Here is a 22,304-nt window from a genome sequence, read left to right on the forward strand (position 1 = left end):
TGCGGGGGCTAAGCGGGGATCGCGGGTCCCAGGAGCCTTTCCCCTCCCTTGCGCCCACTCTCAGTCCTACTCCCCTTGGCCGCCCATCCTCTCCTCTCCTGGGCGGGGGTCCCTGGAAGTTGGGCTCCTGGTTCACCGTGGACCCCGCTCCGAGGCCGCTCTGGGTTGCTTCGTGGCCGGCAGCTGCGTCCCGACCCCCGTCTCTTCCTGGGGGTCATGCCGGGGTTCCCTGGACATTCCCTGGGACTCAGAACTGGGGCCTCACTCGGCCCCACAGTAGAGAGACCTTTCCTGCCTCCTCTCTCCTTCCTCCCCATTACCCAGCCTCCAAATCTCTAGGCAGGAAGGAGGCTGCTCCCGACTGGCTGGGACCTACAGCAGAGCTGAGAGCTTTCCAACTCCGGCACCTCCCACCTCCTGCCCCGCACACACACCAGAGCCTGCGTCCTGCAAAGCCCCTCAGCACTCAGCGGTCATCAGAGCCGGAGCATTTAGCCCTCAGATCACTGCCTGCGGGGTGAGAGGCGGCCAGGCTCTGCACCTGTGACCCCATTCTGTAACTGGGGAAACTGAGACCCAGGAGGGTTATGGTGGCCAGGCCCCCGGTTGCCTCCTCTCGGCTCACGTTCAGCAGCCTAGGGAGGGCTGGAGTTGTTCGGATGCGCAGCGCTGACCCAGGCCTCTCTGTCCCGCAGACATGTCCTTCCGCAAAGTGGTCCGGCAGAGCAAATTCCGGCATGTGTTCGGGCAGCCGGTCAAAAACGACCAGTGCTATGAGGACATTCGCGTGTCCCGTGTTACCTGGGACAGCACCTTCTGCGCTGTCAACCCCAAGTTCCTGGCAGTGATTGTGGAGGCCAGTGGCGGGGGTGCCTTTCTGGTGCTCCCCCTAAGCAAGGTGGGTCCTGTCAGGGTTGGGGGAAGAGGAGGCACCTTGGCCACCGCTGCTGGGCCTTTCTGCGAACCTCAAATCCCTCATCTTGCCATTTCTCACACTGCTGGGCAGGCGTTATCACCCACATTTATTGCCCCAAGTGTTAGCAGAGATAGAAAGTGGCATGTTGCCATAGAGTCAGGATTAGAGGCAGCAAACATTTCCTGCTCATCTGGCGAGTGGGGCACAGTCACATCTGGGCCACCTGTGAGCCAGGACTTGCACGTCATTCCCACTCCATGGAAGGGAAGACCAAGACTCCGGGAGGGTTGAAGCCCCCTGACTGCCCCCTCGTGCCCACAGACGGGCCGCATTGACAAGGCCTACCCGACGGTGTGTGGGCACACGGGACCTGTCCTGGACATCGACTGGTGTCCCCACAATGATGAAGTCATAGCCAGCGGCTCGGAGGACTGCACGGTCATGGTGAGGCACAGGACTGGCTGGGCCAGGGTCTCGGGCGTGGCTCAAGGGGGCCAGCAGTAGGGCCATCAGAGGACTGAGCCCGGTGGCCCTGTCCCTACCACAGGTGTGGCAGATCCCAGAGAATGGGCTGACCTCCCCACTGACAGAGCCGGTGGTGGTACTGGAGGGGCATACCAAGCGAGTGGGCATCATCGCCTGGCACCCCACGGCTCGAAACGTGTTGCTTAGTGCAGGTCTGCACCGCCCCCCGTTTTGTCCCCCCACGGACCTCTCCATACATCCCAGCAGCCCCTCCAGGGCCCACCTGACAGATGGGAAAGCTGAGGCCCTCAGAGTTGGAGAGACCCAGTCTGTCCCAGGGTGGTGGGCAGAGTGGGCCTCGGCCTGGTGAGCTAATGGTCTCCTGCCACCCGCCTGGCCTGAGCTGACAGCCCTCACCTGCCAGGCTGCGACAACGTGGTACTCATCTGGAACGTGGGCACAGCGGAGGAGCTGTACCGCCTGGACAGCCTGCACCCTGACCTTATCTACAACGTCAGCTGGAACCGCAATGGCAGCCTGTTTTGCTCAGCATGCAAGGACAAGAGCGTGCGCATCATCGACCCCCGTCGGGGCACCCTGATGGCAGTATGTGGCCTCAGAGGGCAAGGATGGCTGTGAATAGGCCCAGGGCCTTGAGCAGGGCACTGCACTGACCAGCCTGTCCCCCCCCACAGGAGCGGGAGAAGGCTCATGAGGGGGCCCGGCCCATGCGAGCCATCTTCCTGGCAGATGGCAAGGTGTTCACCACGGGCTTCAGCCGAATGAGTGAGCGGCAGCTGGCACTCTGGGACCCAGTGAGTGGCCAGCTTAAGGGGGCAAGCTTGAGACTTGGGCCCCACCCTGGAGAGCTCTGCCCTGGGCCAGGCAGGCATGGTTCACCCTGGAGAGGCCTGTGGTTCCTAGGTTCTCTGCCTGGCACTTGAGGCTCTCAGGGCTGGGGACTGTCAGCCTTTCCTCTCCTGCCCCCCTGCTCGCCCAACTGCCCCGCCACTCCCCCATGGCCTCCCACTGCCTCCGTGTCTTTACCCATGTTCATGCCAACGAAAGGGCCTTTCTCTCTCTTGGTTGCCTGTACCACCCACTGCCTGTGCAGGGCTCCCCACTCCACCAGAAAGCCTCCTCCTCCAGCAAGCCTCCCGGCCCTGCCCTGAAGCCTCCTCTCCCCCAGCTCTCTCTGCTTCTGCACAGTGACCTCCAGGGCCCCTTGATCTGGGGCTGGTGCTGCTGGCACCCCAGGCTCCCCATGGGGGGGTACGTTTCAGCACTTGTTCAGTGGCCTGGGCATAGTCTTAAGGCCTGGAGGAAGCTGGAAAAGAGGGACCCTGGGAATAAAGTGGAGCCAGGAGGGCCAGGTGGGGGTCGTCATGTGGGAAAAAGCATAGAGGCAGCAGAGGGCCCACCTGCATTTAGGGGGCAGTGCTGGCTGGCCTTAGTGAGGCCAGCTAAGGACCGTCCTGGTTTGGGATTAGGGGGTGAGGAGGTTCTGCTTGGCCTGACTGCCCCCAATGTGCCAGGAAAACCTCGAGGAACCCATGGCCCTGCAGGAACTGGACTCGAGCAACGGGGCCCTGCTGCCCTTCTACGACCCCGACACCAATGTGGTCTACGTCTGCGGCAAGGTGGGGCTGGGCAGGGCTGGCGAGGGGCAGGGAAGAGGCGTGCCCGGGTGCTGAGCCCCCTCCCCACACAGGGTGACTCCAGCATCCGGTACTTTGAGATCACAGAGGAGCCCCCCTACATCCACTTCCTGAACACATTCACCAGCAAGGAGCCCCAGCGGGGCATGGGCAGCATGCCCAAGCGGGGCCTGGAGGTCAGCAAGTGCGAGATTGCCCGGTAAGAGGGCCCCGAGGCCACTCAGGGACAGGGGCATCCGAGGTAAGAGGTCAGGTCGCTGGAAGCTGCTCGGCAGCAGGTTGAAACCTTGGGCCAGGGAGGCCCGGCGGGCCATGGAACTGTCACGAGGCAGCCTGTGTGGGGGTCTAGCCGCCTTAGGGGTCAGCCTGTGGAGGTCCTGGGGTGAGGACTGGAAGTGGAGGATGCTGGGAGCCAGGAGAGCTGGCGGGGGTGGGGGGTTCCACCCATGGCTGCTCCTCGCATCCCCAGGTTCTACAAACTTCATGAGCGCAAGTGTGAGCCCATCGTCATGACTGTGCCAAGAAAGGTGAGGCCACCCATCCCTCTGCTCACTCGCCCCTTTCTCCAGCAGGCGGGCCATGCAGTTGTGACCAGGGCAAGGCCTGTGAATGGAACATGACCTAGTATGGTTTGTGGGCAGTGAGCTGGACAGATGCCAGCTTGCCCTTGTACCAGCCAACTGTTCGGCTGTGCCAGTCAGGGGGCAAGTGGGGATGAGACACAGGGTGAGTGGGGGCCCTGCCCTGGACGAGCCACAGGAGGATGCCAGGCAGGGAGGGAGTGGCAGCCAGAGATCTTCCTGAAGGAGGCAGTACCCATAGCACAGCTGGGGTGGCGCCATCCACTGGGGGCAGGCCAGGCAAAGGGCACGGTGGTGGGAATGGAGAGAGGCACACGGAGTCTGGCTGCAGTGGGGAATCCTATGAAGAGGGGACCGGGCCACATGTGGCTTGGCCTCAGATACCAAGAGCCTTGGACATGCTTCCATGATTCTCTGGCCAGCGTTTGCCGACTGCTCTTTCAACATGCCAGGCACATTTCGGGGAGTGAAGCTGAGAGCGGAGCTGATAGGGCCTGCTCCAGGAGCTCACAGTCCATGGACCCCAGAATCCCACAAAGCCACACAGTGGCCCCTGTGGCCTGCAGGGGAAGGTGGTGACAGGGGCCTTGCTCAGAAGGGTGGGAAAGCTTCAGAGGGAGCTGTTGGTGGCGTCCAGAAGGGAAGTGAAAGACCAGAATGGAGCTTTCGAAAGGCCCCTTGGGGCCAGGCCATGGGAGAATGAGTTAACAGAGTGCAGGCCTGGAGGCCCAGGGATGAGGGGACCCTGTGGGGCCTTGCAACTGATCCTGACATCCCGGCCCCCTGCCCAGTCGGACCTCTTCCAGGATGATCTGTACCCTGACACAGCCGGGCCTGAGGCAGCCCTGGAGGCTGAGGAGTGGGTGAGTGGGCGGGACGCCGACCCGATCCTCATCTCCCTGCGGGAGGCCTACGTGCCCAGCAAGCAGCGGGACCTGAAGATCAGCCGGCGCAACGTGTTGTCTGACAGCCGGCCCGTCGCGGCCCTGGGCTCCTCCCGCTTGGGGACCCCTGCAGCCACCACCACTGCTGCTGATGCCACTCCCAGCGGCAGCCTGACCAGAGCCGGGGTATGCACCCGTAGGCAGGGGTGATGCTGGGAGCCCCTCCTCTGGCCCTGGCCTGCTGTGTGGGTCTGGCCCATTTGCTCTCCCTCTCTGGGGTAGTGGTGGGTTTGGGAGGGCTATGGCTTAGCAGCCCCTGACCACCACCCCCTACCCCCACTTCATGTCCCCACAGGAGGCTGGGAAGCTGGAGGAGGTGATGCAGGAGCTGCGGGCCCTGAGAGCGCTGGTCAAGGAGCAGGGGGAGCGCATCTGCCGCCTGGAGGAGCAGTTGGGCCGCATGGAGAACGGGGATGCGTAGGGCCACAGCCACGCGCCACCTTCATCTCCTCCTCCGCCCCCTTCCCACTCAGCTTCTGCCAGCGGGTCGCACCGGGCTGGCTGGCTGCCCAGGGCCTCTGAGGCAGCGCAGGGGTCGGTTCCCACCCTGACCTGTCCCGGGCCCAGGCCGAAGCCACCACCCAGCTTTCACTGTTCCTGTGGAGGATTTCCATGCCCAGGCGAGCTCCTCCTCCTCTGGGCAGGGACCATCTCCCCGACCACTGCCCAGCCCTCTGCTCCCTCCCCAGAGGAGGCGGGAAGGTGGGCTCTATATTTTCATTCCAAATAAAATTCTCTTTCTAAAAGCCGGGCTGACCTGCCGCTGCAAGGGTGGGGCTGAGAAGTCTGGAAACCTGGAGACAGATGATGTCGCAGGAGTCACACATGTGCAGGTGTGGGGGCAGTGAGCAGCCCCACAGACATTGCTCCCCTGGATTGTCAGGCAGGGAAACTGAGGCAGAGGACCTGGGCACACATGGAAGGCTGCATCCAGCTTTAAGTTGGTGCTGCTTCTCCCTTGGAGGACAGGCCCCACAGCCCAGCCTCCTCCAGGGAGACTGGGGAGGGTCTGGTGTGGACCAGGGGTCCTGCAGCAGGGAGGGGCAGATGGGGTATGTGGGCAGGAAGCGGAAGCCAGGGCCACCCTTCACTGCAGACGAGCACTGAGCTCACTTCTCGCTCAACACAGCCAGAGCTGGAGGTGGGTGCCCGGCGCGGAGGGGCCTGTGGACCAATGGTGAGCCTCGGAACCCCTGGGTTCTTGGGATGGGGGCCACAGGCGGTTGGGGCTGGACTGTCTGGGCCGGTGGAGCTGAGGAGGGCCCCACACTGGCTCCGGGGAAGAGGTGAGACCTAAGAGAAGTATGGCAGAGGCTGGACCTTTCTCTCACCTGAGCTGGGCTCTCTGGGACTCCGGGAATGGCCCCCAGCACCCCACACTGGACCAGGCCCCCCTCAGGAGCCCTGGGAAGGCCCTCACCTGGTCTTCCTGTGAGCGGGAACTTGCATTCCCGGAACCTGGGTGGACAGCCTGGGGTGCTGGGGGAGGCTGGCTGCACCTCAGCACCCCTCCCCCGACACCCCCCACTTAGCCTGTTCCGACCGCAGACTTCCTCTGGCAGCTGCGCCCGCCTCCCCCAGCCCCCGGCCCTGCACGCCTGGGGCCCTCAGGGACTGGGAGTGGAACGGAAACCCTGCAGCTGGGGCAGCCCCGTGGTGGGGAGGGAGGAAGAGGGGCCTCGCGGACCCCTGCTTGGGGACCTGGCCAAGCAGAAGATGAGCAGTTGCCTCAGGGTGGGTCCAGTCCCCTCCATCCTCCATCCTCCATCCCAGGCCTCAGGGAGAGCCAGCCCTAACACCAGCTTGCAACCTCTTTCCCTCCCTCCCATCTCCTCCCCCACCCACCCAGGCAGCCTAGACACGTTTAACCCATGCTTACTGACTATCTACTAACATGCTTGACCCAGAAAGCCCCCTTCTCCTAGCAGCTTATTGTGGGGGGTAGATAATAGACATAAAAAATGAGTACAATTATCTCCTGATTAGGTAGCATTCGAGGAAAAAGGCGCTGAGTGCTGGGGTGGGCTGCAGTGATAGACATCAGGGTAGAGGTTAAGGTCAGGTTCAGCCTCACTGGGGTGACCTTTGAGCACAGTGAGCAGGCCATGCAGCCTGGGGAAGGGGAGGGTGGGAGAAGGTGGAGCTTTCCGGGCAGAGGGAACAGCCAGTGCGAAGGCCCCAGGTAGGCGGCTCTATGCAGCAGTTGGGGGAGGTGAGTGGTAGGGAGGAGGTTGGAGGAATGGGGGCTGATCTCACAGGACCAGAGCCTGGTTGACCAAATAAGGCCTTGGTCTTCTCTGCTTGGCTGTCCCAAGAGGATCCCAAAGAGAAAAAAAGGAAAGTGGTCTTGATCACCCAGCCTGCCCCGCACCAGGCCCCACCCCAGGTGCTGAGCCCTCTGAGCCCCTGCCTGTCTCCCACAGGCTCTGCCCTGCACCCTAGGGCTCGGGATGCTGCTGGCCCTGCCAGGGGCCTTGGGCTCGGGTGGCAGTGCAGAGGACAGCGTGGGCTCCAGCTCTGTCACCGTTGTCCTGCTGCTGCTGCTGCTCTTGCTGCTGGTCACTGGCCTGGCGCTGGCCTGGCGCCGCCTCAGCCGTGACTCGGGGGGCTACTACCACCCGGCCCGCCTGGGTGCCGCGCTGTGGGGCCGCACACGGCGCTTGCTCTGGGCCAGCCCCCCGGGCCGCTGGCTGCAGGCCCGAGCTGAGCTGGGGTCCCCAGACAATGACCTTGAGCGACAGGAGGATGAGCAGGCCGCAGACTATGACCACGGCACGGATGGTGGCCTGCAGGCTGACCCCGGGGAAGGCGAGCGGCTATGTGGAGAGGCGTCCAGCCCAGAGCAGGTCCCTGTGCGGGCTGAGGAAGCCAGAGACAGTGACACGGAGGGCGACCTGGTCCTTGGCTCCCCAGGAGCGGCAAGCGCAGGGGGCAGTGCTGAGGCCCTGCTGAGTGACCTGCACGCCTTTGCTGGCAGCGCGGCCTGGGACGACAGCGCCGGGGCAGCAGGGGGCCGGGGCCTCCATGTCACCGCACTGTAGCGGCTGGTCTTGGTGTCCTATCTCTACCACGGCCACTCACTCCCTGTGCCTCTGCTTCCCAAGATGCCATGGCTGGATTGGACCACACCTCAGACTGTCACCCCCCACCAGTTCCCAAGTCCACGTGTACCCCCCTCACCACGGGAAGGGCCCCACCCCCACCGCCACAGGCATCAGGCAACCGTTTGAAATAAAACTCCTCCAGCCTGTGACCCTGTGGTCCTACAGAGACCCCTCCCTCCCGGACCAGGGAGTCCCCCTGGCACAATGCAACCCACCCCTGCCCCCAGGCGTGCAGCGCAAAGAGTCAAGTCAGCGCCATGATTCAGCCCTTTAATCTTCCACGGGAGCAGCTAGCTGAGCGCGGGGCATGGTGGGTGGCAGGGCCCTGGCCCCAGCAGTCGTAGCCTGGAGCCCTCCATGCCCATGATTCAGGGGCACAGCTGCCCCAGCAGACACACACTTTCACACGCACTCGCACCCCACTCCCAGACACACCCCCAGGTCTCTGAAACTGGCCCAGGGTCCTGCTGCCCTCACAGCCACAGGGATAGGGCTCAAGGGCTGCCCTCAACCCCACCCAGCTTCCTAGCGTCCTGGACGCCCACGGCCCCTCTTGGACTTCTTGGTCCCTGAGGGGGGACGGATGGGGAGAGGGGCGGTGATCGAGGGTGGCGGTGGCGGTGGCGGTGGCAGGAGTGGAGGTAGAGGTGGCTCCATGGGCTCTGGCAGGCTGGGGCTGGGCCGAAACCCCTCAAAGGGGGAGAACTTGAGGGGGCTGCAGGGGAAACCAAGGCAGAGTAAGAGCCTCCTAGGCCCTGCCAGGGCCTGCCAGCACTCGATCAGGGAAGGCAGACTTTCCCACCTGCCCAGGTACACAGGCCGTGGGCTCCACAAACTCCCACCTAGGCAGCCTGGCCGCAAGGGGGGTAGGGACTGAGGTCCCCATGGTAGACACAGCAACCTAAGCCAACACTGGCTGACAGACGTGGCCAAAGCACCCAAGGCTGGAGCTGGCGTCCTGCCTGCTAGTGTCCCTACCCCAGCCACACATCCCCACATCCCTCAGTACCTGATGGGGGCCCAGGGGCTACTGTTGAGGCGCCTGGGTGAGCGCAGCTTGGGCTGGAAGGAGAAGCCCTCCTTGATGCTGTCCAGGACAGACGGCGCCACGTACGTGAAGCCCTGGGGGCGGAGGCAGGGCCATGCGACACTCAGTAACTTCCATCCTTAGCCACTATCCCTGCCCTGGTCCCACAGTCCCCAGGCCCCCGCACTCACCAGGAAGGCCTGGTTGGCACTCTCGCTGAGGGCCGTGTCATCGGGACTGTCCACCGGCGTCTGCCGTGTGAAGCGGGTATCAAACTGGCTCACGTCCTCCTCTGACTGCTGTGGGCCAACCAGAGAGGGGAGGGGTCAGAGGGCACCAAGATGCGAGTTCTCCACTTGCCACCCGCCACCGGCTACCGGCCACTGGGCCTGCTGCTCACCAGACAGGGCCTGAAAGGGGGGTCTACACGCCGGGCCAGAAGGTCGTCCCAATTCATGTGCCGGAAAAAGGGATGCCTCTGTGGGTAGAGAATACCCCAAACCCACTAACAGCTCACCCTGCTTGCCCCCTTGGTCACTCCCTCTGCCCTGGGGCCCTGCCCCCGTTGCCGGCACCCTTGGAGACTCAGCCCTACCCCTGGTGGTGGTCCCAGACCCACCTGCACATCAGCAGCATCCCCTGGACCACCCCCAATCCTCTGGCTGGGATTCCGTTTCAGAAACTGCGGGACCAGGAGAGGGGGTGAGGGCCTGGGCAGGTACTGTTCCTGTGTACCCACGTCCCAGGGCTAGCTGGAGTGGGGGTCAGGTGACATGGGAGAGAATGCCTTTGGGTGTGGTTCCCACCTATGGATACCCTGGGGACTTTCAAGTTTTGGTCAATGGAGCCACCTTCTCCACAAAGGCTTTGCAGAGGCTCCTGGGCCCTGGCATTGCCCCAAGGCACTTTGGTGAGGCGCCAACTCCCCATGTGGCTGCCCGGCCTCCCCCTAACACCTCTGATGCTCGCCTTTGATGGAAGTGTGGCCAGCTCATCACAAGCACGTCCCCAGTTAGGACTCAGCCTAAGGTCTGGGCTAGGGCAGCAGCTGGTCTGTGACAGAGCTGAGACCTGGGCTGAATCCCCGACTTCAAGGGAGGGGTTCCTTTTACTCCCAGAGGCAAACTGCACAGGCCAGGGTGGCCCTGGCTTCCCCACAGCCCAGAGAGACTCAAGAACACATGCTGAGTGGCTGGCAGGGCCCCAGAGAAGGAGTCCCACCTTTTTGACAAGGTCCCGGGCATCTGGGGTGAGGTAGGGGGGCAGCGCCAGCTTGCCCTTGATGATCTTATCCATGGTTTTCTTCCGGTTCTCTGCAGTGAAGGGGGGCTGGAGGAGGAGGAAGGTGAGAGGAGCCTTGTGGGCCTCCCACCAGGCCCTGCCCTTGCCCCAGTAGGGGGCTCCTCCCACCCCTGCCCCCGCCCCTCCTCCTCCCAGGGGGCTGGACTTGCCGATCCAGTGAGCATGTCGTACAGCAGGGCCCCCAGGCTCCACCAGTCCACAGCCCGGTTGTGGCCACTGCGCACCAGAATCTCAGGGGCCCTGGGGTCCAGGTGGAACTGTCAGTCAGGCCATGCCCCTTCGGGCTGTCCTCCCGACCCCTGGGCCAGCCAGGTGCCACTTACATGTACTCAATGGTGCCGCAGAAGGTGTGAGTGACGGCGCCCTCATGGATCGACTCCTTGCAGAGTCCAAAGTCAGTCAGTTTGATGTGGCCTGAGGAAGAGTGTTGGAGAGGCATGACCAGAGCCCCACCCCACCCACAGAGCTCCTCGGCAATCCCCACAGACTGCAGATCCCGCCTGCAGCTGCCCATGCACACATGCGCACCCTGGCTGCTGAGCATGATGTTCTCGGGCTTGAGGTCCCGGTAGATGATGCCCTGGGAGTGGAGATGGCCCAGGGCCAGCGTGATCTCGGCCAGGTAGAAGCTGCAGAAACAAGACAGGGTGAAGGCGGGAGTAGGGCAGGGACCTGGCGGCCTCAGGAAAGTGGAGGAGTAACACCCACCAGGCTGTATCTTCCAGGAAGATGCCCTCTCGCTCCAGATGCATGAAGAGCTCGCCACCTGCCACACAAACACGTCAGCAGCCACATGCTGGGTCCAAGTCCCTTTATACTTTCTGAGTCTTTATTTCTTCTTGGGGAAAGTGGGGCTCATAATTCCTGCCCTACCTGCCTCACAGAGCTGCCGTGGGGATTCAATTCAATTCAGCAAACATCTACCGACGCCTACTCGGTGCCTGGCCCTGTGCTGGGTGAAGCTGGGGACAGGATGAAGAGACCCAGCCACTGCCCTCAGGACGCTCAGTCTACTGGGGAGACAGACATGTACATGACGGCTCCAATACGCCAGGCCCAGGCCACAGCTCCAAGAGCTTAGCCCAAAAGATCTCGCAGAGGAGACAGGGAAGACAGAGTGAATCCCAACACAACAGAACAGAGAAAGTGCGGTTTGCTGGGACTTTAAGGGGATGCTGAGATGGACGGAGCGAATGTAGAGCATGGAGGCAGAAGCTCGCAGGGTTCATCTGGCCCAAATGAGGGAAAGGCAGGCCAAGACTGCTCATAGCCAGCAGGGGTCAGCTGGCCTAGGGGTGAGGCTTGATCTGGGCAGCAAGCCACAGGACTGAACAGAAGGTCCGGGAGCAGCCCCAGGCTCTACGACCTCAGCAGTAGGCGGAGGAGACACTAGAAAGCAGGTGAGCAGGAGGCCTCAGCCCAGTTAGAAAAGTGCTCTGACCAACCCACCAGGCCCCTGAGAGTGGACGGATAGAGTAGGATGCCACAGTGAATGAACCAGTTGGACTGGGGACTTGACAGGATGCAGGGCACACAGGAGAGAACAAGAAGACAGGGAGGGGAGTAGGAAGAGACACAACCATCCTCTGGACTTCTACCCAAATTCCCACCATGCCCATCCACTCCCAACACACGTGAGGGACACAGTAGGTGCTGGACAGACGTTTGCTGAATGAATGAATGAATGAATGAATGATGGGACAGATGCACGGATGGATGGGTGGATGGGTAGGACAGAGTGGGGGCCCCTAGCCAACCCCCACAGACTCATCTCTCAAGAGCTTCCCCCCAGAGCTTCCTATGCTGGCTCCCTGCCCCCGCCACACACCCCTGCCTGGGCCCGCACTCATACCACTGAGGCACTCAAGGATGAGGTAGAGTTTGCCACCAGTCTGGAAGGCATAGGCCAGTTCCACAATAAAGGGGTGCTTCACAGACTCTAGAATGTTCCGCTCAGCCCGTGTGTGTGCTGTGTCCTTGGCGTTGCGCACAATTTTGGCCTGGAGACACAGGAATTGGTTAGAAACTAGGGCATCATCCACGCCGGGCACGGTGGCTCACACCTGTAATCCCAGCACTCTGGGAGGCCGAGGCAGGCAGATCACCTGAAGTCAGGAGTTTGAGACCAGTCTGGCCAACATGGCAAAACCCCGTCTCTACTAAAAATAGAAAAATTAGCTGGGTACAATGGTACATGCCTGTAATCCCAGCTACTCAGGAGGCTGAGGCAGGAGAATTGCTTGAACCCAGCCGCAGAGGTTGCAGTGAGCTAAGATCACGCCACTGCACTCCAGCCTGGGTGTGAGTGACGGCACACTCATGGATCAACCCCTTGCAGAGTCCAAAGTCAGTCAGTTTGATGTGGTTGAGACTCTGTCTCAAAAAAAAAAGAAAAAAAAAAAAGGCTGGGCGCAGTGGCTCAAGCCTGTAATCCTAGCACTTTGGGAGGCCGAGCTGGGTGGATCACCTGAAGTTAGGAGTTCAAGACCAGCCTGGCCAACATGGCAAAGACCCATCTCTACTAAAAATACAAAAAAAATTAGCCAGGTGTGGTGGTTCATGACTGTAATCCCAGCTACTCGGGAGGCTGAGGCAGGAGAATCACGTAAACCCAGGAGGCGGAGCTTGCAGTGAGCTGAGATCTGGTCACTGCACTCCAGCCTGGGGGACAGAGCGAGACTCGGTCTCAAAAAAAAAAAAAAACTGGGGGCATCCAGAGCTCCTCAGACCATCCATCTGTTACCTGCTGCCATGCTCTGTCACTCCATTGTATTTCTCCATAATTCTGCTGCTGTCAGCCATCATCATTTCCAGGGATGGGTTTATTCTCTAACACAGGGTTTCTCAACCTGGGCACTACTGACACTTGGGACCAGGTCATTCTTTGTTGTGGGAGGCTGCCCTGTGCACCGTGGGACATTCGGCAGCATCCCTGGCCTCTACCCACCAGGTACCAGTAACACTCCTCTCTGGCCTTGACAATCAAAAATGTGTCCATGCCAGGCACAGCGGATCACACCTGTAATCCCAGCACTTTGGCAGGCTGAGGCGGGCGAATCACCTGAGGTCAGGAGTTCAAGACCAGACTGACCAACATGGTGAAACCCCGTCTCCACTAAAAAGTACAAAAACTAGGCCAGGCACAGTGGTTCATGACTATAATCCCAGCACTTTGGGAGGCCGAGCTGGGTGGATCACCTGAAGTTAGGAGTTCAAGACCAGCCTGGCCAACATGGCAAAGACCCATCTCTACTAAAAATACAAAAAAAATTAGCCAGGTGTGGTGGTTCATGACTGTAGTCCCAGCTACTCGGGAGGCTGAGGCAGGAGAATCACTTCAACCTGGGAGGTGGAGGTTGCAGTGAGCTGAGATCGCACCATTGTACTCCAGCCTGAGTGACAGAGTAAGACTCCATATCAAAATAAATTAGTAAATAAATAAAAAGACAAAGATTAGCCAGGTGTGGCGGCACACGCCTATAATCCCAGCTACTCAGGAGGCTGAGGTAAGACAACTCCTTGAACCCGGGAGGCAGAGGTTGCAGTGAGCAGAGAGTGCACTACTGCACTTCAGTCTGGGCAACAAAGCAAGACTCCATCCCAAAAGAAAAAAAAAAAAAAGGCTAGGCGCGGTGGCTCATGCCTGTGATCCCAGCTCCCAGCACTTTGGAGGCCAAGGCGGGCGGATCACCTGAGATTAGGAGTTAGTGACCAGCCTGGTGAAACCCCGCCTCTACAAAAAATACAAAAATTAGCTGGGTGTGGTGGCAGGCACCTGTAATCTCAGCTACTCCGGAGGCTAAGGCACAAGAATCACTTGAACCTGGGAGCCGGAGGTGGCCGTGAGCCAAGATCACACCACTGCAATCCAACCTGGGTGACAGAGCGAAACTCCTTCTCAAAACAAGGAAAAAAAAAAAGTGTACAGACATGTTGTCAAATGTCTGCTGGGAGTCAAAATTGCTCCCATTGAGAATTACTGCAAGACAATACACATCACAACAGACAATAAACCAGTAAATGCCAAAGACAGGGCCCCCTCCTCCACTGTGTTCCCTGCTGTCTTCCCAAAGCCTGGTACAGCACGTTGGGAATGGCAGTCACACAGTATTCCTTGGCTGAACAAGTGACTCACCTTCCTTAGGACTTTCATGGCATATATTTTGCCCAAGTTGGTGCCTTGCACCTTTCGCACCTGGAACACCTGTAGGGCAGGGGAGACAGGATCAACTTCCCTCTCCACATCCTATCTTCAAGAAGCCCCACCCTAAGCTCTGGCTTTGGGACCAGGAGGCCTAGGCCCTGCCAAGGGTGGGGCAGTGAAGATTTCAAGTCCGATTGGAGAAGATTTGGCCTTCCCTCCTTTATGTTTCTGGTTCTGAATCCCATTAGAAGTCTTGCTGATTCACAAGTCTAATTTGTTTTGAGAATCCTTTGCTGCCTCCAGATGGAGGCTGTGAGGCAGGAGGAGGGTGCGCCCGCCCCTACCTTGCCATAGCCCCCCTTGCCCAGCACACGCAGCAGCTCAAAGCAGTGGGGCCCGATGCGCTCTGGGCAGAGGTTCACGCTGGTCTCAGTCAGCTCCACCTCTTCATAGTGTCCCACAGGCCTACAGACACAAGGAGTTAATGAGGACAAGGCTCTAGTGCTCCCCAGTTCCCCTTCCCCACTCCATTCCCCACTCCCCCAACACGACCCTCACTCACTCCAGGCCAGCTGCCCTCAACTCGGCAAGGGGACACACGTCCTGTGAGAACCGAGGGGTAAGAGTCAAGGAAGGTGCCAGGATACCTCCCCGCTCCCGCTCAGGTTGGACTGCTTGGCCCAGGAGAGAAGGGTGTCAGGGATGGCAGCTGGCAGGGGATGTGCAAGAACTGGGAAAAAGCCGAGGGCAGGAAAAGGAGAATCGGGGGAAAAGGCTGGGGTTCTGGAAGAGAGGTCGGGGTGAGGGTGGGATCAGAGCTTAATAGAGTCCGGGATCTGAGAAGGATCTGGGTCTGCAAAGGGTCGGAGCCCGCTCCGGGCGTGCGGAGCCTCCGCTCGGTTCTCAGCTGGGTGACAGGATGGCTCCAGGATCCAGTAGAGCCAGGGCGGGGCACTCACCGCGGAGCTGAGCTCTGGCTCGCCCTCGCCCTCGCTGCCTTCCTCCGTCTCCAAATCCAAATCAAACACGGCCGCCATGGAGGCGCCGGCCCCGCGGGCCCCTCGGCCCGTACCTGGCCGCGCACCGACTGACAGTCCCGGACCTAAACATCATCTCTCCGCGACGGCGGCCGCGCGCGCCGATGACGCAAGGAGTCTTGCTCCCCCGCCGCAAAATCGCTTAGCCTGGTGGGGAACAAAGATGGCGTCCGTCGCAAGGCCTCTCGGGAATTGTAGTCCTAGAGTGGCTAGGCGCCCAGCCTTCAGCCTGCGGAATCCTCTCGGCAGGACCCTCGGTCTTCCCAGCACGACTCTCTGGGAGCCCGTTTTGGTTCTACGGAGAGTTTTGAGTTTGGATGGGGCAGGGTCGGAAGTGTATGCAGGTGTGAATGTAAATGCAATCCCCAGCCCTGTTGAAGCCGGGTACTGCCAGGCCGGCTGCGTGATGAAAGGCAGGTCGCGTTGCTTTCCGTTCGCTCCTGAAAGGGAGACACTGGCATCAGGGTCTCCTCAAAGTGCCTCTGGCTCGAGGACCCTGCAGATCGGAGCATTTACTGAGTGGCCAGCTCACTGCCAGGTTATGTTGCCAGGTTCCCGCCTTAAATAGGGTTTGGGGGTCAGTGATACACCTGTAAATATGAGATTTTGTTGGCGTTTACTCCCTCGTCAGTTTAAGCACATTTAGGCACCTGGTACAGAATAGACACTTCAAAAAACGTTGTTGAGGCTGGACACGATGCCTCACGCCTGTAATCGTAACACTTTGGGAAGCCAAGTCGGGAGGATCACTTGAGGCCAGGAGTTCAAGGTTACAGTGAGCTATGATGGTGCCACCGCACTCCAGGCTGGGTGACAGAGTGAGATCCTGTCTCAAAAAAACAAACAGGTCGGAGGCGGTGGCTCACACCTGTAATCTCAACACTTTGGGAGGCTGAGGTGGGTGGATCACTTGAGGCCAGGAGTTGATGAAACTCTGCCTCTACTATAAATACAAAAATTAGACAGGCGTGGTGGCACGCACCTGTACTCCCAGCTACCAAAGAGGCTGAGGTAGGAGAATCGCCTGAACCCGGGCAGCGGAGGTTGCAGTGAGCCAATATCGCGCCATTGCACTCCAGCCTGGGCCACAGAGAGAGACCAAGTCTCAAAACAAATAAAACCCCAAAACTTGGCCGGGCGCGGTGGCTCGGACCAGCTTGACCAACATGGAGAAACTGTGTCTCCACTAAAAACACAAAATTAGCCGGGCATGGTGGTGCATGCCTGTAATCCCAGCTACTCAGGAAGGCTGAGGCAGGCGAATTGCTTGAACCTGGAAAGTGGAGGTTGCAGTGAGCCAACATCACGCCATTGTAGTCCAGCCTGGACAACAAGAGCGAAACTTCGTCTCAAAAAAAAAAACAAACTAAAAAAGAAAACAAAAAGCCCAAAACTTTATATTTTTTTCTTTTGTTTAGTTTTTCAGACAGGATCTTATGCTGTCACCCAGGCTGGAGTGCAGTGACAAGATCATGGCTTATTGCAGCCTTGACTTCTTGGGCTCCAGTGATTCTCCCACCTCAAATCCCAAGTAGCTGGAACGACAGGCACATGCCACCAAACCCAAACACCCGGCTAATTTTTTTTCTGTTTTCTTTTCCTTTCTTTCTTTCTTTTTTTTTTTTTTTTTCTTTCTTTTTAAGAGAGGAGGTCTTGTTTTGTTGCCCAGGAGGCTGGTCTTGAACTCCTGGACTCAAGTGATCCTCCTACCTTGGCCTCCCAAAGTGCTGTGATTACAAGCATGAGCCAGTGCACCCAGCAAAAAACAAAAACTCTGGCCAGGCAGAGTCGCTCATGCCTGCAATCCCAGCACTTTGTGAGGCTGAGGCGGGCAGATCACTTGAGGTCAGGAGTTCGAGACCAGCCTGACCAACATGGTGAAACTCCGTCTCTACTATATATACAAAAATCAGCCAGGTGTGGTGGTACATGCCTATAATCCCAGCTACTTGGGAGGCTGAGGCAGGAGAATCGCTTGAACCTGGGAGGCAGAGGTTGCAGTGAGCCAAGATCACGCCACTGCACTACAGCCTGGGCAACTCCGTCGAAAAGAAAAGAGAAAAGAAAAGAGAAAAAGAAAGAAAGAACACGCTCAACACAGCAAATCTGGTCTGTGACACGTGGTCTATGACTTTAGATTGGGTATGCATTTGGCAGGGTGCAGTGGTTCACACCTGCAATCCCAGCATTTTGGGAGGTTGAGGTGGGTGGATCACTTCAGGTCAGGAGTTCGAGACTAGTCTGGCCAACATGATGAAACCCCATCTCTACTAAAAACCCAAAAATTGGCCAGGTGCGGTGGCTCAAGCCTGTAATCCCAGCACTTTGGGAGGCCAAGACGGGCGGATCACGAGGTCAGGAGATCAAGACCATCCTGGCTAACACGGTGAAACCCCGTCTCTACTAAAAAAATACAAAAATCTAGCCGGGCGAGGTGGCTGGTGCCTGTAGTCCCAGCTACTCGGGAGGCTGAGGCGGGAGAATGGCGTAAACCCAGGAAGCGGAGCTTGCAGTGAGCTGAGATCCGGCCACTGCACTCCAGCCTGGGCGACAGAGCCAGACTCCATCTCAAAAAAAAACAAAAACAAAAACAAAAAAAACCCAAAAATTAGCCGGGTCTGGTGGTAGGCGCCTGTAATCCCAGCTACTTGGGAGGCTGAGGCAGGAGAATCACTTGAACCTGGAGGCAGAGGTTGCAGTGAGCCGTGACTGTGCCACTGCACTCCACCCAGCCTGGGCAACAAGAGTGAAACTCTGTCTCAAAAAAAAAAAAAAAAAAGATTGGGTATGGATTCTTGTTGGATGGGGATGTGTGGGTGTGAATCTGGGCCAGACCAGGCCTTGGGTGTGAGTTCTGATTGTTGGAAGCTGTCTAGGTATGCATTCCATTTGCACAGGGGAGGTTGGGTATGAACTGAGGTGGACAGAATTCAAGAGTCTCCAGGCACACAGAGGGTTATCTGCTTGGATGTGGCCCTTTGGTTGTAATTTCACCAAAGGAGATCCTCAGGTTCAGGTCTTGATGTGGGTATAGGGCAGGCCCCTGGCAACCCAGGGCAACCCAGACAACAGGCCAGTGGGGTGGTTTTCCCTTAGCTCCAGATGCTACGAGGATCCCCAATCCATCTCTTGAATCCCCTTCCCCACCCGCTATCTAGCTGATCCTGGGAGGAGTTGTCCAGTCAAGAGAACCTATCTAGACACTTCACTAGTACATAAGCCTTTATTTGGGGAGGGATGCTTGGGGAGCTGTCTCCAGTTCCTGTGCTGCACAGAGGCAGGAGTTCTTAAAGCATCTTCCCTGAACGAGGAAGAGAATGTAGACTCCTTTGCCCATGCTAGTTAGGTGTCCCGGAGGCCAAAGCACCAAAGCTCGGTGGAGAAGGTTTGTGATGCATAGGAAGGAGGCGTTCACATGTCTCAGGGCCACTCATGAATGAGGGCAGGGAGGTGAGGGGGGGCCTAGAAGCTGAATGGGCATGTAAGACTTGATCAAAACAGAAACCTGGTCTCTGCATCACGTCCTGTGACCCACCCTCCACTGTGGTATAACGCTGGAGCAGTCATTTTTCCTCTCTCAGCCTGTTTCCTTTCATCGGGGGAACGCAGGCAGCAGTGTCTGCCCGGGGTGAGCAGAAAGAGGATTGCTTCTGTCCACAGTCCACCTGCCTCTACCGCTCAGGCCGAATGAGGCAGGTTGGATGCCGCCAGGTTTTTAGCAGGCTCTAGAGCTATCCTAGAATTTGGGTAAGAGAAAGACAAGGGTTCTAGTCTCAGGTTTTTCTAGGATTTGTCCAAGGCTTGGGGCCCAGCCAGGTCCTCTCCTCTTGTAGGTGGCAGGAAGAGAGTGAGACCTGGAGGGGTGGACAGGAGGGGCTGGGTTTGGGCCCACTCCCACCTGGGGAGCTGGTGACAGAGCGGTGTGTGTGTGTGTGCGGTCATTGTCACTTCTCCAAGTCTAGAATGCTGGGGAAGCTGTGGGCTGGACTGGGGCCTTTGGAAGGGCAAGAGGCCCTTGAGTCCAGGATGCCTTGGTGTCAAAACTGCCCTGCTGCTCCGAAACAGACCTAGGCATTGCAGCAGGCCAGGCTGGGGCTGGGGCATGGCGATGTGGAGAGAGGCAGGAAGAGCTCCAGGGAGTAGAGGGTACCACAGTCCCTACTCCCAGCACTGCTTCCCTGCCCCCTGGCCCCAGTGCTATTTGAAGTGAGACAGAAAGTGAGCAACAGGGTAGCTGGGCCCATCAATGCCCAGGCCCTGGCAGAGGCCCAGCAGGCGGAGGCGGGCCTCGGTGGGACTGGACCCGGCACAGGCCACACTGCAGTAGGGCTCCTCGTACTCCCCAGGTACCAGGGCCTCCTCCAGCAGATTGAGGCGTAGCAGGCCACGGTCGTGCAGGGCCTGCAGGGTCTCACGGCTGGCAGTGGAACTCAGGGCCTGCAGGTGCTGGGACACAAGGCACATGACGCCCACCAGGTGGCCACGAGCACGTGGGCGGGTGGGCAGGGCAGGCCGCAGGCCGCAGGCCACCATAACAGCAGCCAGCAGCAGGTCCACGCCATAGAGCTCCAGGATCCAATCACGCAGGTAGAAGCCACCCATGCGGGGATTGATCTCGATAAGCCGAGGCCCAGCCCCGGTCAGCTTGAGCTCCACGTTGAAGACCCCATCGAGCAGCCCGCAGCCCAGGCAACAGCGGAAGGCTGCCTGCACCATCTGTGCCTCCTGCTCTGGTGCCAGCCCGGTGGGCATGCAGGCTGCCGTCTCAGTGAAGCCAGGCAGCCTCGTAGGGCCATTGTCGGAGACAAAGGCAGCCAGCAGCCGCCCACCAAACAACACTAGGTCCACGTCGTGCTCGGTGCCCTCCACAAACTCCATCAGCAGCATGGCATTGCCCCAGCCCAGCCCAATGCCCGGGTGGTCGGCCTCGCCCTGCAAGTCTCGGGTAATCCGGGAAAAGTGCTCATGGCACTGTGGCGCATCCTCTACCAGCCGCACGCCCACTGCACCTGCCCCGAACTCCAGCTTCATGACACCTGGCAGGGGTACCTGGTGCACGGCCCTCTCCACATCAGCCTCGCTCTCCAGTGGGCAGCAGGGCACAGCATGGAGGGAGGGCGCAGGCCAGGGTGGGCCATGGTGGCGGCGCAACAGGTGCAGCTGGGTGAGGCTCTTCTTCTTGGCCAGGCGCATGGCAGCTGGGGGGCTGCAGGGCAGACCCAGCTCCTGGCAGAGCAGGGCTGTGAGCACCAGGCAGTCGTCCCAGTAGGAGAAGCAGCCATCTAGCTTTAGGCCGCGAGCCCGCACCAACTCTGCCAGCAGCCGTGCATTCTCCTCATCCCTCCGATGCTCGGTCATGTCAAAGTGGATGAAGGTCTGTACCAACTGGGATGCAAAGTGGTTGGGGTCTGACTCCACGAGGTGCAGCTGCAGAAGCCACAGGGCGGGGCATATCCAAGTCAGCCAGTACTGGGTGCTAGGGGAACAGGATGGGGCCTAGGACCGCCCAGGTCTTCGGGGAATACGAGTGCACAAACACTAGGTGCTCAATAAATATGTGTTGAGGATTGACTGAATAAATGGAAGAGGCAGAAGTGCGACACCTAATACAGGCTGGAGGGGAGGGAAGGCGTCCTAGAGGAGGCAATGCCTAAGCTGGGAGCTGAAGAATAAGAGTCAGCCAGGGGGCTGCAGGAGGAAAAGGCATGATCTGGGTGGGAGGGGCTGCAGCACAGAGAGGAGGGTGTGAGAGAGTACGGCGGACTCTTTCCCACAGGCAGCCTCACTGGCCGGGGCTTGCAGAGAAACTACCAGGGCTGGGGCTGGGGACAAGTGGTTTGGTCATCATTCACCCCATGTGCTCTGACATTGGGAGGAATCCAGTGGGGCCCCGTGCCCCTAAAGCTTGCTGCCTGCTGGGGGAACCCAGGGCAGAGGCAGCCACTGAAGAGAGAGGGAGGGCGGCTCTCTGCAAAGTAACACAGCCTCAGCAGTGGAGTGGCATTCCAAGTGGAGAAAACACTGAGCAAGGCAGGGAACACAGAGGTGGTGTCCCCAGGGGGTGCTGCATGGTGGGAGAGGGGAGAGAAAGCCACTTTGCTAGATTAGGGCCAGCTTGAGACAGCCTGTTTTCTTATCTGTTCAATGGGGACAAGAATGTCTACTTGGCTGGGTGCAGTGGCTCACACCTGTAATCCCAGCACTTCGAGAGGCCAAAGCAGGAGGATCGCTTGAGCTCAGGAGTTCAAGACCACCCTGCACAACAGAGTGAGATACGGTCTCTACTAAAAATTTTAAAAATTAGCTGAGCAGGCCGGGCCCGGTGGCTCATGCCTGTAATCCCAGATCTTTGGGAGGCCAAGGCAGGCAGATCACTTGAGGTCAGGAGTTCGAGGCCAACATGGTGAAACTCTGTCTCTACTAAAAATACAAAAATTAGCTGGGCATGTTGGTGCACGCCTGTAATCCTAGTTACTCAGGAGGCTGAGGCACGAGAATCACTTGAACCCAGGAGGCGGAGGTTGCAGTGAGCCAAGATTGTGCCATTCCACTCCAGCCTGGGAGACAGAGTGAGACTCCGTATTAAAAAATAAAATAAAATAAAAAATAAAAAAAATTAGCCGGGCTGAGGTGGGAGGATCGCTTCAGCCCAGGAAGTCGAGGCTGCAGTGAGCTGTGATCGCACCACCGGCACTCCAGTCTGGTCAACAGAGTGAGACCCTGTCCCCAAAGTCTACCTGCCTGGCTCGCTCCAGATTCTGTAACGTTAGGCCCTGCTACGAACTTGATTCAGGATCTGTATGCGGCTCCCCAGCACCCTCTGCGGGTCCTGTGTGCCAAGTGTCAGGAATTCAACCTCAAAGGGCCCGCCCTTTCCCCAGGACAGAGCCAGGCTCCTTAGCCTGGCATTCAAGGCCCCCGCTCTGGCGCTAACGCTGTCCCTCGCCCAGCCCATCTACCCGGGGTCCTCTCCTCTTTCTGCGGAGGACTCCTTGCCTCTCCCCAGGGCCTCTCACTCCAGGCAGGGACAGAACTAGCGGAGTCTCCTCCCCCTCTCAGGACGGCGGACCCCGCCCCTACGCCCAGGCTTCCGCGCACCGGGCCAGGATGCCCCGCCCAAGCACCG

The 22,304-nt window shown here is 59.2% G+C and overlaps 4 protein-coding genes across 7 annotated transcripts in view; 2 read left to right on the forward strand and 2 right to left on the reverse strand.

The window, feature by feature from the left end:
* CORO1B (coronin, actin binding protein, 1B) overlaps nucleotides 1-5,313 on the forward strand; it is a 13,497-nt gene extending 8,184 nt beyond the window's left edge. Inside the window, exons 2-11 of one of the 3 annotated variants that reach the window (XM_011942361.1) lie at nucleotides 696-898; nucleotides 1,238-1,360; nucleotides 1,464-1,593; nucleotides 1,806-1,987; nucleotides 2,077-2,196; nucleotides 2,917-3,021; nucleotides 3,093-3,238; nucleotides 3,509-3,566; nucleotides 4,412-4,690; nucleotides 4,860-5,313. In XM_011942361.1, coding sequence (XP_011797751.1) covers nucleotides 696-898; nucleotides 1,238-1,360; nucleotides 1,464-1,593; nucleotides 1,806-1,987; nucleotides 2,077-2,196; nucleotides 2,917-3,021; nucleotides 3,093-3,238; nucleotides 3,509-3,566; nucleotides 4,412-4,690; nucleotides 4,860-4,985 — 1,472 coding nt within the window. In that variant the 3' untranslated portion in view covers nucleotides 4,986-5,313. Of the gene's footprint in view, nucleotides 1-639; nucleotides 899-1,237; nucleotides 1,361-1,463; nucleotides 1,594-1,805; nucleotides 1,988-2,076; nucleotides 2,197-2,916; nucleotides 3,022-3,092; nucleotides 3,239-3,508; nucleotides 3,567-4,411; nucleotides 4,691-4,859 lie in introns of those variants that run through there. The other 2 variants (XM_011942363.1, XM_011942362.1) reach the window with 2 other exon arrangements.
* A 364-nt stretch (nucleotides 5,314-5,677) lies between these two features.
* Nucleotides 5,678-7,817, forward strand: PTPRCAP (protein tyrosine phosphatase, receptor type, C-associated protein). 2 transcript variants are annotated; one of them, XM_011942367.1, is made up of 2 exons: nucleotides 5,678-5,741; nucleotides 6,988-7,817. In XM_011942367.1, the coding sequence occupies exons 1-2, from the start codon at nucleotides 5,739-5,741 to the stop codon at nucleotides 7,603-7,605; spliced, it is 621 nt and encodes a 206-aa protein (XP_011797757.1). In that variant the 5' UTR covers nucleotides 5,678-5,738; the 3' UTR covers nucleotides 7,606-7,817. The 2 variants fall into 2 exon arrangements, with proteins under 2 accessions (XP_011797757.1, XP_011797758.1); XM_011942368.1 differs by having other exon boundaries at nucleotides 5,695-5,741; nucleotides 7,007-7,817.
* A 111-nt stretch (nucleotides 7,818-7,928) lies between these two features.
* RPS6KB2 (ribosomal protein S6 kinase, 70kDa, polypeptide 2) lies at nucleotides 7,929-15,268 on the reverse strand. The gene is made up of 16 exons (XM_011942369.1): nucleotides 15,101-15,268; nucleotides 14,704-14,744; nucleotides 14,486-14,606; nucleotides 14,133-14,201; nucleotides 11,850-11,997; nucleotides 10,706-10,763; nucleotides 10,526-10,626; nucleotides 10,321-10,411; nucleotides 10,147-10,237; nucleotides 9,917-10,024; nucleotides 9,315-9,377; nucleotides 9,096-9,173; nucleotides 8,887-8,994; nucleotides 8,678-8,790; nucleotides 8,007-8,383; nucleotides 7,929-7,973 (listed from the first exon to the last, which is right to left on the reverse strand). The coding sequence occupies exons 1-15, from the start codon at nucleotides 15,176-15,178 to the stop codon at nucleotides 8,194-8,196; spliced, it is 1,458 nt and encodes a 485-aa protein (XP_011797759.1). The 5' UTR covers nucleotides 15,179-15,268; the 3' UTR covers nucleotides 7,929-7,973; nucleotides 8,007-8,193.
* Nucleotides 15,269-19,164: 3,896 nt separating this feature from the next.
* The window catches only part of CARNS1 (carnosine synthase 1), an 8,261-nt gene continuing 5,121 nt past the window's right edge, over nucleotides 19,165-22,304 (reverse strand). The window contains exons 8-9 of the mRNA XM_011942758.1: nucleotides 20,936-21,000; nucleotides 19,165-20,674 (exon numbers count right to left, since the gene is read on the reverse strand). Of these exons, the coding sequence (XP_011798148.1) occupies nucleotides 19,376-20,674; nucleotides 20,936-21,000 (1,364 nt within the window). The 3' untranslated portion in view covers nucleotides 19,165-19,375. The remainder of the gene's footprint in view (nucleotides 20,675-20,935; nucleotides 21,001-22,304) is intronic.

This window comes from Colobus angolensis, unplaced genomic scaffold (genome assembly GCF_000951035.1).
Source record: "Colobus angolensis palliatus isolate OR3802 unplaced genomic scaffold, Cang.pa_1.0 Scaffold21, whole genome shotgun sequence".
Classification (NCBI taxonomy): Eukaryota; Metazoa; Chordata; class Mammalia; order Primates; family Cercopithecidae; genus Colobus; species Colobus angolensis.

What these genes read in the sequence shown, in the direction of transcription:
- RPS6KB2 (XM_011942369.1), bottom strand. Translation starts at nt 15,178, where the DNA reads ATGGCGGCCGTGTTTGATTTGGATTTGGAGACGGAGGAAGGCAGCGAG. An exon ending in CATCCTTGAGTGCCTCAGTG is followed by an intron (nt 10,764 to 11,849) that starts GTATGAGTGCGG and finishes TTTGTGTGGCAG; the next exon opens with GTGGCGAGCTCTTCATGCAT. An exon ending in CCCCTTTCAGGCCCTGTCTG is followed by an intron (nt 8,995 to 9,095) that starts GTGAGCAGCAGG and finishes GTTGGCCCACAG; the next exon opens with CAGTCAGAGGAGGACGTGAG.